Here is a 15,892-nt window from a genome sequence, read left to right as displayed (position 1 = left end):
GCCTCATTAGTGTCTTTTAGTAAGGCCAAAACGATGACTCTTAAAAAAATTGCATTTTCCCAACCCCATCACCAGCACACCTCATGCTCATGTCCCGTTCAGGTTGGACTAGCTTGTAGAAGTCGTCCAGAACTGACATTTCATTTTCACTCAGGATGGGCACACCATTGACACCCTGCTTCAGGTCACTACGGACGTCATCATCCCCTAACTTGTCCAGAACAAACTGCAGCTCCAGCACAGTCTTCAGACGCTTCTGTTCTGCTTCCTCTCGCATGAGCTGTTCTCGCCGGGCTGTCTTTTTTATTGTTTTCTGAATCTACCAAAGGAAACATTTTAAATAATCAATAGTAATATGCCTCACATTCAACTCCACGGTCTATTTTAAATCGTTAAGTTGTCCTAAAATACATGTAACATATGCCTAACTTAACCGTTCATTCAAGGTCTTGGTTCTCAAAGTCACTATATCACTCTTAATTGTCTTTAACATAAGGAAGACTGGGAGCATCAATTGCCACAAAAATCACAATTTTATACTATAATTTCACTTTGAAATAAAAATTTCATCCTCTATTTTCTTTGCTTATGGACTTAAAAACTCAAAAGCATCCCGTCCTTGAGCTCTATAAATCCCTTTTCCTTCTCATAATAATCCTGTAGTTACTATCAAGCAGTGTTACCTCCATTTTACAGATGAAGAACTAGAGGCTCAAAGATTTAGATCACTTGCTTATGGTTGTACAATTAAAATGTCCAAGTCAGGATGTGAAGCCAAGCTTCCTTATCAAATCTAATGTTCTTTTCTCTGCACCAGCAGTGTCAGACTCAAACAGGAAAAAAAAGGATGAACTCAAGCTGGGTCTTGAGTTCTGACACTTCTGCTCTACATCACATTACCTAAAACCCAAAAAGGACATTCCTATGGTAAAACAGTGCCAAAAGTGCTGAGACGGATGACTGTAAAGCTTAAAGACATAGGTTAACTAATGAGGTCTTCCTGGAAACGGTACTACTTAACCTATATATATGTCAAGTGACCTGTAAATGAATGTTGGATTTTATGCATTTTTATCACCTTTAACACTAACCTTCAAAGCCCTATTTCAATTGTCATTATGGCACAAAGGGCTCAAGAAGCTCTGCCAGCTCTGGCAAGTCCTAAACCAAGGTGGAAAGGATTCAAATACAGGCTCAATGAAAGAGTGGGTTGTCTGCTGTCCTGCCTACCTTTGTTTAGAGAAGTTCATTACTTCCATTCAAGATGGATGCAGGTGACAAACTTTTTAGCCACAACAATTCTTAATGACTACCTACTAAGGATAGACTAGATGTGATCTATGTTAGCAGAGCATGTACATAGTGACTAAATTAAATATCACTGACATTTAAAAGCTGCAGATGTACCCTTTTGAATATATCTAAAACTTTTTCATATTTCACTGTATCTAGATTACAGAATTTTAAAGGCAGATGAGAATTTAAAGAACATTTATTGTAACATTTTAAAATTTACTCTTCTCAATTACCTCAAGAATTAATTTGTCACTCCATTAGCAAGTGGGAGAACCAGGACTAGAATGTGGACAAACAGTCAATTTTGTTTTAATCCCAAATGCTTGATGTAAAAGCACACGTGTACTGCCACCAGTCATCCACTATCTACTTACATCTTGGCTCAGGGCCATGAAACTCCGTTGCAGCTCTTTTGCAAACTCCAAGTTATTTGTGACTTCCTGGTACTTAGACACTGCATCCTACAAAGACAAGAGTTTGTCTTTATTGGAAATATACAGAACTAATTATTTTCTTATTTATAGTAGTAAAAATATAAGTTTTAAACAAATTTAAGATCTTTACCAGTTGATCTTGATTGAGTCTTTCTCCCTTGTTCATTCGATCCTGGTAATCATCAAGCTTGCCCTAGGTTAAAAAAAAAAAAGTTTAAGTTCAATATTTTGGGACAAAGTTAAATTAAGTATGTTAAAACATGACAAAGCTACAAAACTAACCTAGAGTATTAAGTTTCCATTCTGATTCATATAATTTAGATTTGTGCCAGTCTTAACTGTAACTACGAGTTTGCCAAACCAAAAATAGCAAGGTTCCCAATTAGTATATTAGAATACTCCAAAAAGACACAATGGCAACTATCATAATATAAAATTAAATGAACACACTCATAAGTTTACTTTTGCCTTAAATAAAAACATAACACCGCTTCAAGCAATTTTTTTTTAAATCCTAGGAGCTAGGAAAAAGATACAAAAGCACAGAAAACACAATTTTCAAATGCCAAAACAAAAAGACAAGTTACAGGTACCTGAAACAACTAACAAGGTTACAATCCATAAGGAATGCTCCCCGCCTAATCAGTCAAAACACCCAGCAAGATGAAACAGGATGGGGTGATAAGTTCCACAAGAACACTCTGGTAAAGTGCTATAATTGGACTATCGACCCAAGTTTTGGAACATTCTTGCGTGGTTTGGGTCTAATATAATAACAATGTCTTGTAAAACAACAAAAACCAGGACAACCTATAAAAGGAGTCCCCTGTATGATAAATAGCTCACTGTACTGACATAAAGGGCTAAATTCAAATAAAGTAGTGACTGGAAAAAAAAAAAAGTAGTGACTGGAAAAAAAGGGAAATAAAAAGAAATTCACTAATAAGCTGCTATAGATACTTGAAAGTAGTTTCATTTAATGTGAGAATAATTGTAAATGTATATTTGTTTTGCTGTGGCTTAAAAGTGAGTATTTTTAAAAAGTAACTTGCAGAGGCAAAAAAAATCAAAGTGCAAAATTATATGGTATAAATCATTAGAGAATAGGCCAATGGACTGACTGTGTCATACAGAGACAATAAGTATAAAAGCAATTTAAGACATTTACTATGGGCTGGTATGCTCAGACTAGATTTTGTGGAGGTGGGATCTGCACTGAAATTTGAATTGGCAAAGATGAAATAACCTATATAAGCCATACATTCATATTTATTCTCATCTGTGTAACACTCAATTGGCCTTTCCTGGGACCCAAAGAATGGAGAAGGATGTCACTCAGGTCGTTCTCAAGAGACACAACATGGCCCTCCCTTCCAGACTAACCTCACTGCTTAGGTGGCCCAGAAAGACCAGTCACTTCTGGTTTTAGGTTCCTCCCACCCCTGGAGATGAATAAAGAACAAGAAATCTGAAGGTAGTCCTAATTTAGAGTTTGACATTTTAAAATTCATCACTTCACGGTAAGAATATATTCATTTAGGAACTATAACCAAATAATGTAAGGAAAAAGCCTCAAAATTCAAAATCACAAGGTTGTTGGTATAATGATCGATTATGACTTAGGTACCAGACTGAACTCATCTCTATGCCACTATTCAAAAATATGCCCAGAAAAATGAATACACACACACACACAAAAAAAAAAAAAACACATGGAGCACCTCAACCATGGCCCGAATTATTTCTTGAGGCCAATTCAAATACTATTCTTATCTGTAAAGCCCAGAGAACATCCCTCCAATTCTTACTAATCTCTACACCTTACTGATATTGCTTGTATCTCTTCCACATCTATTATTCCATGTGAGAATTACTGGCATCGTTATGTGCCGACCGTCAAACATTTCAGTTTTTAAAATTCTGAGTTCCAAATTCTCTCCCTTCTCCCCCATCCACTGAGAAGGCAAACAATGATACCCATTATACATGAAGTCATCCGAAACATATAACTAGATGATGTTGAAAAACAATATGCTTCAATCTTTACTCAAGAGTTCATCAGTTCTCTTGAGTAGATGGTATGCAGGTCTGGTAGAGGCACATAACCATAAAATATAGTTCTATGCTCCTACTCCACACACTGTGAGCAATCAAGCATCCAGGTCTTACCTAGGCTTTTCTTTCTCCCAGCACAGTACTCTGCATTTAAGAGGCTAACACTACATTCAGATTTGTACTGTGCAACAGGTCCAAAGTGAAGCTCTATAACTGGAAAAAGTAAGAGCAGCTCCTTCTCACCACCTATGGAATTGTTTTTGTTGTTGAATCACTTCAGTCATGTCTAACTCTTTCTGACCTCATTTAGTGTGTTCTTGGCAAAGATACTGGAGTAGTTTACCATTTTCTTCTCCAGCTCATTTTACAGATGAGCAACTGAGGCAAACAGGGTTAAAGTGATTGCCCAGGGTCACATAGCTTCTAAGTATCTAAGGCCAGCTTTGAAGTCAGGAAGATAAGTCTTCCTAACTTCAGGCTCAGAACTGTGCCACCCAGCTACCTTGTCACCTATGAAATAACCTACAGTATTTAGATACTTTCACCCACAAAAATTCTCCTAAAGGGGATGTGGGAAAATTGGGACACCAAAGCACTGTTGATGGAATTATGAACTAATCCAACCATTCTAGAGAGCAATTTGGAACTATGCCTAAACTGTGCATACCCTTTGATCAGCCTACCACTACTAAGTCTGTACTCCAATGAGATTAACAAAAAAGGGAAAAGGATCATTCTATATAAAAATATTTATAGCAGCTATTTTTGTGATGGCAAAAGAAATGGAAACTGAAGGGATGCCCGTGAACTGGGGAATAGCTGAATAAGTTATGGTATGTGATTATAATGAAATACTACTGTGTTGTAAAAGAAGCGATGAGCAGGATGATTTCAGAAGAACCTGGAAAGACTTACTAGAACTGATGCAAAGCGAAATAAACAGAACCAGGAGAACACTTTCAGGGTAATAGCAAATGACTTGGTGATTCTCAGCAATACAATGATCCAAGACAATTCCAAAGGACTTCTGATGAAAAGTGCTATTCACTTCAGAGAAAGAACCAATGGAGTCTGAATGCAGACTGAATTATACTTTTGAAAATTTTCTTTATTATTCTTGGGGTTTTTGGTCTGCATTTTCTTTTGCAACATGGCTAATAAAGAAATGGTTTGCATAATTGCACATGGATAATCCATACCAGGACTGTCCAAAATGTGGCCAGCAGGGCCTACAAGCATAGAAATTTAAATAAATGCTTTAGTAAACTAAGCCGAGCTACCACAGAGCTCTCACTAAAATGGCAAATCAAAATAATTATCTGTTGTTTCAATAAAAACCTAAGGTTGGACAGCCCTGATCTATAGCAAATTGTTTGCCTTCTCAAGGAGGAGTGAGGGGAGGGAAGGATGGAGGGAAAGAGAATTCGAACTTTAAAATTTTTGTTTACATGTAAGAGGGGAAATAAACCAAATAAATAAGAATTAAAAGTAAAGACAAGTAATAGGTTGGGCCAAACACTTTTAAAAAAAGATTTAAGCAATATACATATTTCACATATATTAACAAGATATTATATTTATCTGGTACAAATAACTAGAGAATTCTCATCTCTTAGATACTACTAGAAGATTCACACAGGCCTTGTTTCTTCAACCACAATTCTAAGTGACAGATTAGGTTTGAAAGAGTTTCTTATAGTTGTTTCCATAGTAGCTCATTACCTTGTAAATGGGATGCAAAAGGAATTCACTGTGGTCACCAACGTTCTCTCTAAATACAACATATGGCACAACACAAAACGGCAAACAAAATCTAAGTATCTTGTAGTGTTCAACTTTCATATTTGCCCAGGGTGACCACAGTAGTCAAGGTGAGATAGGCTGTTGTTGTTTTTCAGTTCTTTCAGTCTTGTCTGACTCTTTGTGACCCCATTTGGGGTTTTCTTAGAAAAGATACTGAAGTGGTTTGCCATTTCCTTCTCATTTTACAGATGAAGAAACTGAGGCAAACAGAGTGAAGTGACTTGCTAATAAGTGTCTGAGGCCAGATCTGAACTCACAAAGAGTTCCTGAGTTCAGGCCCAGCACTCTATACACCGTGCCACCTAGCTGTCCAGGTGAGATAGGACCAAGCCACAGTCATTTAACCTGTAAGAGACCTCTAAGTCACTAAAATGGAGCTGAAAAGGACCTGAGAACCTGACAATTTCATCCCTGTCCCTAATGCTATCAAGTAGAATGGCACAGTTAGATTTACGGTGCTGGAATTTGAATCAATGGTCTGACCATTTCATCCTCCATGCAACAACTCCTAAAGCTCCCTATTATCACCTCCGGGATCAAATACAAAACCCTCTACTCGGCTTTCACTGCCCTTCCAAAGCCCTTTCTACTTTTCCATTCTTTTCACACCTTGCTCCTCTTCATATATTCTATGATACAGGGACACTAGCATGGCACACTTCTCCTCCCCCTCATCCTGACCTCCTGGCTGTCACTAAGTATCAGCTAATGTCCCACCTTCTACAAGAAACTTTTCCCAATCCTCCTCCATCGTAGGGCCTTCCCCAATATGTTTTTGCTACATAGTTGTTTGCATATAGTGATTTCCCATTAGCCTATATTCCTAGCACCAAATACAGCACATGCAGTAGGTGCTTAATAGATGCTAGCTGACTTGATTTTTCATTCCAACTCTGCCACTGTGCAGCTGGGAAAGAAAGAGTTTGGCATAGTGGAACAGAATGCAGGAAGAAATGGGTTCAAATCCCGCACCTCTGACAACCAGCTGCATGAAATTCTAGAAAAATTACAACCTCTCTGAACTTCAAGCAACTCTTTAAGACTGAAATATAGAAGGTTTGTAAATAATTAAGATACATGGGATGAAGGGGTAATATGTAGGTGGTTTATACCCTTTGACCTAGCAATCCCTACTGGGCATACATGCCTCCAATGTGAGAGGGGAAATATCTTCATATATAAACACACATCACACCACCCCCTAAAACCAGTATTTTGTGATGGCAAAAACTACAAAGTGAGCATTGATATGCTAAGGAATCACTGTACAAATTGTGGAATATGAACTAACATTACCACACCATAACTAACAAGGCATGAAGAGAAACTTGGGAAGACTTATTCAAACTAGCTCAAAATAAGAACCAAGAAAACAACATACCAATGTAAAGGAAAATTGATGAGTTACAGGAGGATGGCCTAATTGGGAAGAGATGTTGATATTTTTAGTGATGCTAATAAATGTTTAAAAGGATAGGTATATACCAAAAAAAAGTATATAATCAAAGTTATAAAGGTATATAACTCTTCCCACCACAACACAGGAGAAATTATTTTGTCAAGGAAGAAAGGGGGTATATGTTAAGAAAGGTAAGGTGAGTGTTTCTACTTCTAGGCTGGGTGATGAAGAGAAAATGATCGGTAGCTTTAGAGTTAGGCTAGCACCAGTGTTTCTATCACTGTCCTTAAGAGATTACAAAGTCTAATTCCTTCATTTGATAGATTTAGAAACTATGACCCTTGGGCAAGTTACTTAGCAAGGCTGGGCCTGTTACTTCATCTGTAAACCCTCTCTACAACAGCCCCCAAAAGTCCCCCTTACCTCTAAGATTTCCAAAGCAGGAACTCTCTGTATCTCATAAATCAACCTATTCCACATCTACACGCTTAGTTTTCTCACATTTGCTAAAGCTCAGAAACCTTCACAAGTAGCAGAAAGCTCCTTAAATGCCTTAATAATCATGACTCAATACAACTGTATTTCTACCTTTTATTCTCTTGAATAAATGCCTAGGTGAAAGGAAATGGAGATACAAAGATTAAAAATTAAGCCTTGCCCTGAAAAACCTATAATTATATAAATAAGGATGAATATGATAAGGTTGTAAAAGAGAGCTCTTTTAGCTGGGAATGACATATGTGCTAGGACTAGATAATTTTAATAGGTAAATGGAATAAATTTAGATGAGAGAGTACACCATAAACTGAAACAGATTGTATTTTGGGAATAGTAAATTATCTGTGTGAGAATCTTAGTAGTGTGAAATGAGGGTAGAAAAGGGAAGTGGGAATCAGATTCTATACCAGACTCAGAAGGGAGCCATTGAAGGTTCTTGAACAAGGTAAGGACACAGTCACACATGGGCAGATTATTTTAACAACTACTGGAAAGGAAGGGAAGGGAAACAGGAAGACAAGTTAGGAGACTATTACAATATCAAAATCTCAAAGAAGAGATGATAAATAAAGGTCTAACTAAAACATTGTTTGTGACCTTTTTTGTCATGGACCCTTCTCTCTCCTCTCTGGCAGACTGGTAATATACCTAAGAACCTCTCTCAAAAGGTTTTTAAATGAATAAAATGCCTTAAGATTGCCAAGGAAACCAAATATATTGAAACAGTTAGTTATCAGAGTATTTAAAAAACAAGTTCAAACGCCTACATTAAAGAACCCCTGATCTAGAGTATCATTAATTGTATTACATCATGGGGGGGAAGGGGAGAAATGTGTGACTTGTGAGGTTTCTCCCCTTGCTCCTAAAAGCATGTCAAGGCTGAAATGTCTTAGCAAGAAGAAGGGTCTTATCAGAGAATAAAATGAAGAAGGTGAGATAAGAAGGGAACTCTTGGGGGATGGTTTCAATGTCTTCAGTGAAGATGAGGACCTGGAAATCCTTCTGGCACCTCAAAATAGAAACTCAACACTTCCCCTGCTCCCTCTCCCCAGGCCTGCTCCTCCTCCCAGTTTCTAACTGTTTTTGCCACCTCCATTTTCCCAAGTCACTGAGGCTCGTAATTTCTGGGTCATCTCTTCTTTGTTCCCTTTGCAATCAGCTCCATCCTCGTCTTCTCCAAGCCTGTCATCCCCCCACCCTCACTGTCATGTCCTCTCCTGATAATGTTCAATCTCTTTCTACCCACTAGTCTCTTCCCTGTTTGCCTCCAAACATGCCCAACCCTCCCACCTTAAAAAAACCCCTCACATGACTTCTTTACTATTATCTTTCCTCTCCTCAGCTCAATTCTTTGAAAAAAGCAGTATCTCCACTTCTCCCCTCACTCTCTCCTAAACCCCATGCAATCTGGTCTCCATCTTCTTCATTCAATGGAAACCGCTCTCTCTAGTGACCAATGACAAATGCTGGAGGGGCTTTGGGAAAAAAGGGACATTAATGCACTGTTGGTGGAGCTGTGAACGAATCCAATCATTCTGATTGGAACTATGTCCAAAAAGCTATTAAAGTGTGTATACCCTTTGCCCTAGCAACACTACTACTAGGTTCTGTAGCCCAAAGAGATCAAAGGAAGAAAAGGATCCATATGGACAAAAATAACTACAGCAGCTCTTTTTGTGGTGGCAAAGAATGGAAAACTGAGGGGATAGGGGATGCCCATCATTTGGAGAATGGCTGAATAACTCATGATATTTGATGTAATGGAATAGTATTGCGCTCTAAGAAATGATGAAAGGGATGGTTTCAGAAAAATATAAACTAATGCAAAGTGAAGTAAGCTGAGCCAGGAGAACAGTTCACACAATAACAGCAATATTATAGATAATCAACTTTTAAAGACAAGTTAACTCTCTCTGATCAACACAATGACCACCACAATTCTAAAGGATTCACAATCAAACATGTGATCCACCTCCAAAGAGACTCAAGAGTACAAGACGAAACCATATTTTCTTCCTTCTTTTTTTATACATGGCTAATGCAAGAGTTTGTTTTGCTCATTATACAATCTGTAATGGGTTTCATTTTTCTTGCCTTCTCAACGGGTGGCGGAGAGGGAGAAGAAAGGGGGAAGTATATTTGGAATTGAAAATCAAATAAAACATTTTCAGCAGATATTACCAATGATCTCTAAACTGGCAAATCTAATGGCCTTTTTATCAATCCTCATGTTTCTTGACATCTCCATGGTGTTTAACATTGCTGACCACCTTCTTCACTCTGGCTCTTCTGAGTTTTCCTAACTGTTCTCTCATTTCTTCTCCCAGCTCTTCTGCAAGATCTTCCTCCACATCACCACGGGCAAACTGCGAAGGCTACACAAGGCTCTGTCCTGTGTCCTACTCTCACTTGGTTTTCTCATCAACTCCCACAGGTTCAATTATAATTTCTATGCAGATGATTCCCAGATCCAATCCCACATCACCAACTGTCTGTTGGATACTTCAAACTGGATGTGTCTCAGGCATCTCAAGCTCAGTATGTCCAAAAGGAAACTCATTATCTTTCCCCCCATCCTATCCATCTTTCAAACATCCCAATTAGTGCCAAGAGCATTACCATCCTCACTGTTACCCAGGTTCACAACCTCATTGTCATCCAATCTATTCAACCTATTGCCAGATTTTGTTTCTTTCATCTACTTGTGCAGTCTGTGGTCTAGCCACATTAGTATACTTCTTGCTCCTCAAGGAGGACACTCCATCTCCATGACTTTGCAACTGTTATCCCCCACACTTGGAATGCTCCCTCCTCATGTCCACCTCTTAAAACCCCTAGCTTCTGTCCTTGAAGACTCAACTCCAGGGGAGGAGGCCTTTTCTGGTCCACCTGGTCCCATCTCTTCCTCTGCCATCCCCTCTCCACTTGCTAATGCCTTCATCTGCTCTTATGCACATGTACCCCCCGTTAAAATTTAAGTTCCAAAAAAAAAAAAAAAAATTTAAGTTCCCTGAAGGCACAACTTGCTTTGCTTTTATGTTCCTAAACGCTTGTTGATGGACCGGACACTCCTTTCAAGGGCAGATTCCAAGCCACCCTACCTGCCCTGCCCAGGCTACGTGGCCTTCTCTACATCTTCCACCACGGAATTACGTGTAGGACGTTGTCTGTCCAACAGTTCTCCCTCACTCTACCCATGTGACCAGATCACTTTTTTCACAAGTTTGATGAGATTTTTTTCCTCTAATTCTTCTTCCTAGTTCTGTCCTTATTTGATGTGTTGTCTGCCTTGCTCATACCCCTTTGAATGATAATTATTTTTAAATCTTCCATTCTAAGAATCACAAAGCCACATACTGGTAGAATATTGATAGTAAAAAAATAAACCTTTATTTCTGACTACAATTGAACATAATCCTGAAGCTGAAAGAAAATTAAACACTAATTATTAAAACACTAGTAATATTATCATTATATTATCTTTTTACTGAATTGTGCAAATATTGTATCCCTTCAATAGAATGTGCACTCCTTGATGGTAGGAATTATTTTTTTTAATTTCCTGCATCTTGTTTATAGTAACTACTTAATAAAATTATTATGTGTTATTCAAGCAATAAACCATTTTAAAGAGAAAAGAATCTCAAAGGAAAGGGAAAAAAATATGGCAGCACAAAATCTGCCAGTGAGTCTAATTTTAAAAGTGCATTAATTAACAAAAACTAAAATAAGCAGGAAAGTATGGGTGGCTACAGAATAATAATATAAATGTACAATAGTGTCAGAAGAAATGAAATCTAGAATGAACAAAGACCTAAAAATTCAAGGTCTATCTTGTTTCCCTTTTCTAAACCAGAGATTAGTGGTGTCAATTTGGAAATTTTAGGTGAGGAAATAAATTTAGAGCCATTAGAGCTGTGCAACAATAAAAGTCTGTTTTTAGATAGTGAGCCTAGAAGCATTCAGAGATTTGTCTCCAGCTCCATAGACACATAAAAGTTTGCATTCCCAGGTGATTATTGCCCATACAAAAAAAAATCCTTTATTGATTCCTTTATGAGGTTAATGAAAAATTCAAACATGCATCCATGGAGGCACAGTGAGCCTAGAAAGTAAAACAGAACACCAGCTACTCCAGCAAAGGTATCATTGTCTTGGCACTAGATAACAACTGAAAATAATGGAACTAGCTGATTCTGGCAAGAAACCGATACGGTATTATAAAAAATTATGTTGAATCCCTTTAGTTAACAATGATTACTGTCCTGAAATAGCTGTTAACATTTTCTACATTTTTAAAGGTACAACTGTGGTAGATAACCTGAATAAATATATCTTCTGAATTATTTGGGTATTTTCGTAGAGAAATGTTCATTACAATAAAATTCCAGGAAAATCAAAGGGATCTAACCAGCCCTTTTGAAAATCAAAAGGTTTGATCTATAATTAAAAATGGAGACCAAGCATCTTACAAAGGGTAATCTTGAATTCAGAATTAGCAAAGCTTGAATCAGCTTCAAAATTTGGATCCATTCATTTCCTTAATAGTAACACAGAATGTAATTTCCAAAATGTTTCTAAGAACAATTTAAGATGCTTTTTATGTCAGTAAGAATTCCACATGATCCCATGTAGTAAGCCCTGGTAATTTTGGAGTCAGGAAGACCAGAAGCTAAATCTAAACTAATATATTTACTAATTGTGTGACCCTGGGACAATTCACTTAACCTGTTTTGCCTCAGTTTCTTCAATGATAAAATGTGGATAACAACAGCACCTACCTATCTCCCAGGATCAAATGGGATAATATTTGTGAAGCTTTGGCACAGTGTCTGGCAAATAGGTGCTAAATAAAAGCTTATTCATTCCTTTCTGCTGCTAACCTTTAAATTACACTATTATACTCTTAAGATCCATTGGACTACTAATCAAATCTAAAAACTGCAACAGAAAAACCCATTACATTTAAATCTATCCTAGTAAATACCACGAGGAGCAGCTCCTTGCAACAGAGCACTGCTGTCCCAGAAGTAGTCCACATCCTTTCTTGATCCAATTATCAAAATGAAATTTCACAATGAATCAATTTATTCAATACTACTATGTGCAAGGCACTGTAGGGGATACAGAGATAGGGTCCCTTGTCCTAACCTAAACATTACAAACTTGGGAAGAACACAGCAAGAAATCATTATTTTGTATCCTTAGCCTAAGTATTAAACTGAGTTGTAGAACTGCTACAGAAGTAAAAGAAGGGAAGATCATTCTAGTTGAGATAGTGGGATGAAAAGCTTAATCTTTCTCAGGGAAGAGATTAGTCCTGGAAAACCTAAGGAAGCAAGTGTTTTTCCTCTTCCTGAGCTAATACACTTAGAAAAACAGTGGAATGAGGAATTTTTTTTTAATTAAAAGGCAAGAGATGAACCATTATAATGCTGTACCAAACAGCCTCCTTAACCCTTTAAATACTCCATTCACTGCAAATATAAAAAGTCCAAACAATTCCCAAAATAGAATATGAATCAAGAGATCCAAAGCTGAGGGGGTGAGAAAATTCACACACGCCATACTCTCCAACTCACAATGCTTTCCCCCACTTTTCTGTCACTTGTATACCAGTATGTAAAAATAATTTATTGAGGCCCGCCCCAGTGCTAAGAAAGCTTCCACTTAAAGCTTTAAAAAGTTGTCATTCCTAACAATTTCATTACAAGACACTGATATTTTACTGAGCTGTTATAAAATCATCATCAAGATTTAAAACCTCCATTATAGATCCCTTTCTTTATAAAAATAGCTATAACAATGAACTTTTATCTGCATTCTTATACTCTGGAAGTTTTCTCTGGTAAACCTAACAAAATAACAAATTTGAAGACAAAGTATTCTGCAAATTATAGGCCAAGTTTGTTTGACTTTGATTCTTTTCAAATTTTTAGAACATATTATTAAAGGGATGGTTAGTGCATATTTAGAAAAGGAAACAGTGATAACAGCCAGCCAACATGATTTCACTGAAAATAACTCTAAGCAGACTAGCCATTATTTCCTTTTTTAAGAGATGCTTGATTGGCTCAATAAGAGTAATGCTACAGATAGTTTACCTAGATTTTAGTGAAGTCTCTCATACTATTCCTGTGGGCCAGAATTAAAGATAGGAACTTGACAAACAGATAAAGTATATTCTGAACTGGCTAAATGGCCAGATGCAAAGAACTTTTTGCTAGTGAGCACTCTAGTCAAGTTCTCTAAGAAACTATGCTTGGCCCAGTACTGTTTAAAACATTTTTTTTAAATTAAACTTAGATACAGGTACAGATGGCATGCTATCAAATTAGATGACAGAATCAGGACTCAAAAAATATCTCAAGATGCTAAAACAATGGACAAAATATAAAATGAAATGTAAAGTGAATCTTACACTTAGCTTCAAAATACAGAAAACAAGTACACATGAGGGAGACATGTCTAGATAGCTCACCCCCCTCTCAAAAAAAAAAACATAGGTGTCTTAGTGATCTGCAAGCTTAGTGAACTGTGGGAAGACAGGCACCTTACTGTAATGTTAATGGGGCTGTGAATTGGTGAAATCATTCTGGAAAGCAATTTGGAACTGTACCAAAAAGTTAACTAAACTGCATACCCTTTGACCCAGTGATACTACTATGCACAAAACCCAAAGAGATCAGTAACACCAAAAGAAAAGTTCTTGTAAGTAGATTAAAAAGTAAAATCTTTTTTTCTTGTTGTAACAAGTAACCAGAAACAAAGTGAACAACCATAAACTGGAAAATGGATAAACAATGACAAAATATGAATGCAATGGATTATTGCACTCTAAGAAATGACACAGAAGGACAGAAGCACAGAAACCTTAAGAAGACCTGAAAGAACCGATACAAAGTGAGTACAGCCAGGAGAATTATTAATACACTACCTCCAACACTTTAAAAGAAACTTTTAAAGACTTAACAACTCTGACAATGCAATGACCAATTATGACCTCAGGAAAAAGATGGAGAGGTGCAAAATGAGTCCTAGATTTTCAGACATAGTGAGGAAGGAGGAAGGAGAATGGTGATAGCGACATCAAAAAAAAAAAACCCAGCAAAACTTTTAAATATACACAAGAGACATTTTCAAGTTCAGAAGGCACACAAATGGAGCAGTTGCTACTATTATTAAAATTTAATATGCCCTTTAAAAACTTAGTTGTTCACTTTCATACATAATCCTTTTTATTCTTTATGTATAGAAAGGTTTGTGTTTCACAAATTTGGAATAATTTTTTAAGAATCAACAAAATACAGCAACCATAAGCTATCATAATCTTAAAACACATCAAAGTGGAGTATTCCAGTTTCAGGATGCTAGAAAACTGCTGTACTCTCCCTGGCCAGACATATGGGGTATCATCAATAGTCACATATTAGGAAGGATGTAAGCTAGGGAATTCAGGAGAGCAAGCAAAATCAAAGGCCTATATAATTCACGCCATATGGGGATTAGTCAAAGTGACTGGGGATGTTTGGCTTAAGGAAGGCTTGGGGAAGACATGTAAAAGACACTGACTCTTTCTGCTTAGCCCTGATAAGCAAAACTGTGGAGCAAGGAGTGGAAATTGCAAAGGGAACAATCTCCAAGTGGAATGAGCTGCCCTGGAGGGTAGCTGAGTTTCCCTTCCCTGTACATCACTTGTCAAAGGGGCTGCAAATGGGCTTCTGCACATGGGGTTTGGGCAAGATGACCTCTAGAGGTCTCTTCCACACTAAGATTCTGAAGAAGATGGGACAATTTCTCTCCTTGTTCCCCACATTTGACTTCAAACAATGCACCTTAATCTAACAGATTACCGCACTCTCCAACTTCTATATGATTTTATGTGGTGTATTCATCATGCCAGTAGACAGTAATGTCACTGTACCTGCATTCCATAATGAAGTGAATTAGCTCCAAAGATCCTGGAACTTTAATTTAGGCCTAGATGGATGCTTAGAATCCATCCTTGAGCAGAAAAAAGAAAACATTAAGACCAGATGGCACACCATTTCTAAAATTTTAGAAATCCATCATACTCTGATCATATCTTTTAAAAGTTACAAACTTCAAGACTATTATAAAACTAGCCACAAGCAGTGTTGCATAAAACTGGATTTGGAGTCTAGAGTCCTGGGCTATATGTAAGAGTCACTGTCATGAGAAAAACCAGGACAGCTGCCACGACTAAAGAAATACTTCTACCAACCCAAGTCTCTGGGAGCTGCTATCACTCCCACGCCCACTCCCTTCCAAAGAAAGGGTACTAGCTACTTGTTGATAATTCAGGGAAGGATTCAAACATCCCAAGGCTTGAAATTAAGTCAGACTTTCCATTTCAGGATAGCCTTTTGGGAAAAAATCAGTTTCC

At 37.4% G+C, this 15,892-nt stretch overlaps 1 protein-coding gene across 2 annotated transcripts in view; it reads right to left on the bottom strand.

Annotated features, from left to right (window-relative positions):
• Window positions 1-15,892, bottom strand: part of CAPRIN1 (cell cycle associated protein 1) — a 46,338-nt gene that overhangs the window by 25,307 nt on the left and 5,139 nt on the right. For both annotated transcript variants that reach the window (XM_036765649.1, XM_036765650.1), the window contains 3 exons: window positions 1,861-1,923; window positions 1,671-1,757; window positions 81-319 (listed from right to left, as the gene is read on the bottom strand). In XM_036765649.1, coding sequence (XP_036621544.1) covers window positions 81-319; window positions 1,671-1,757; window positions 1,861-1,923 — 389 coding nt within the window. The remainder of the gene's footprint in view (window positions 1-80; window positions 320-1,670; window positions 1,758-1,860; window positions 1,924-15,892) is intronic.

This window comes from Trichosurus vulpecula, chromosome 6 (genome assembly GCF_011100635.1).
Source record: "Trichosurus vulpecula isolate mTriVul1 chromosome 6, mTriVul1.pri, whole genome shotgun sequence".
Taxonomy (NCBI): Eukaryota; Metazoa; Chordata; class Mammalia; order Diprotodontia; family Phalangeridae; genus Trichosurus; species Trichosurus vulpecula.
Note: the sequence above shows the minus strand (reverse complement) of the source record. Positions and strands in the feature narration are given on the sequence as shown.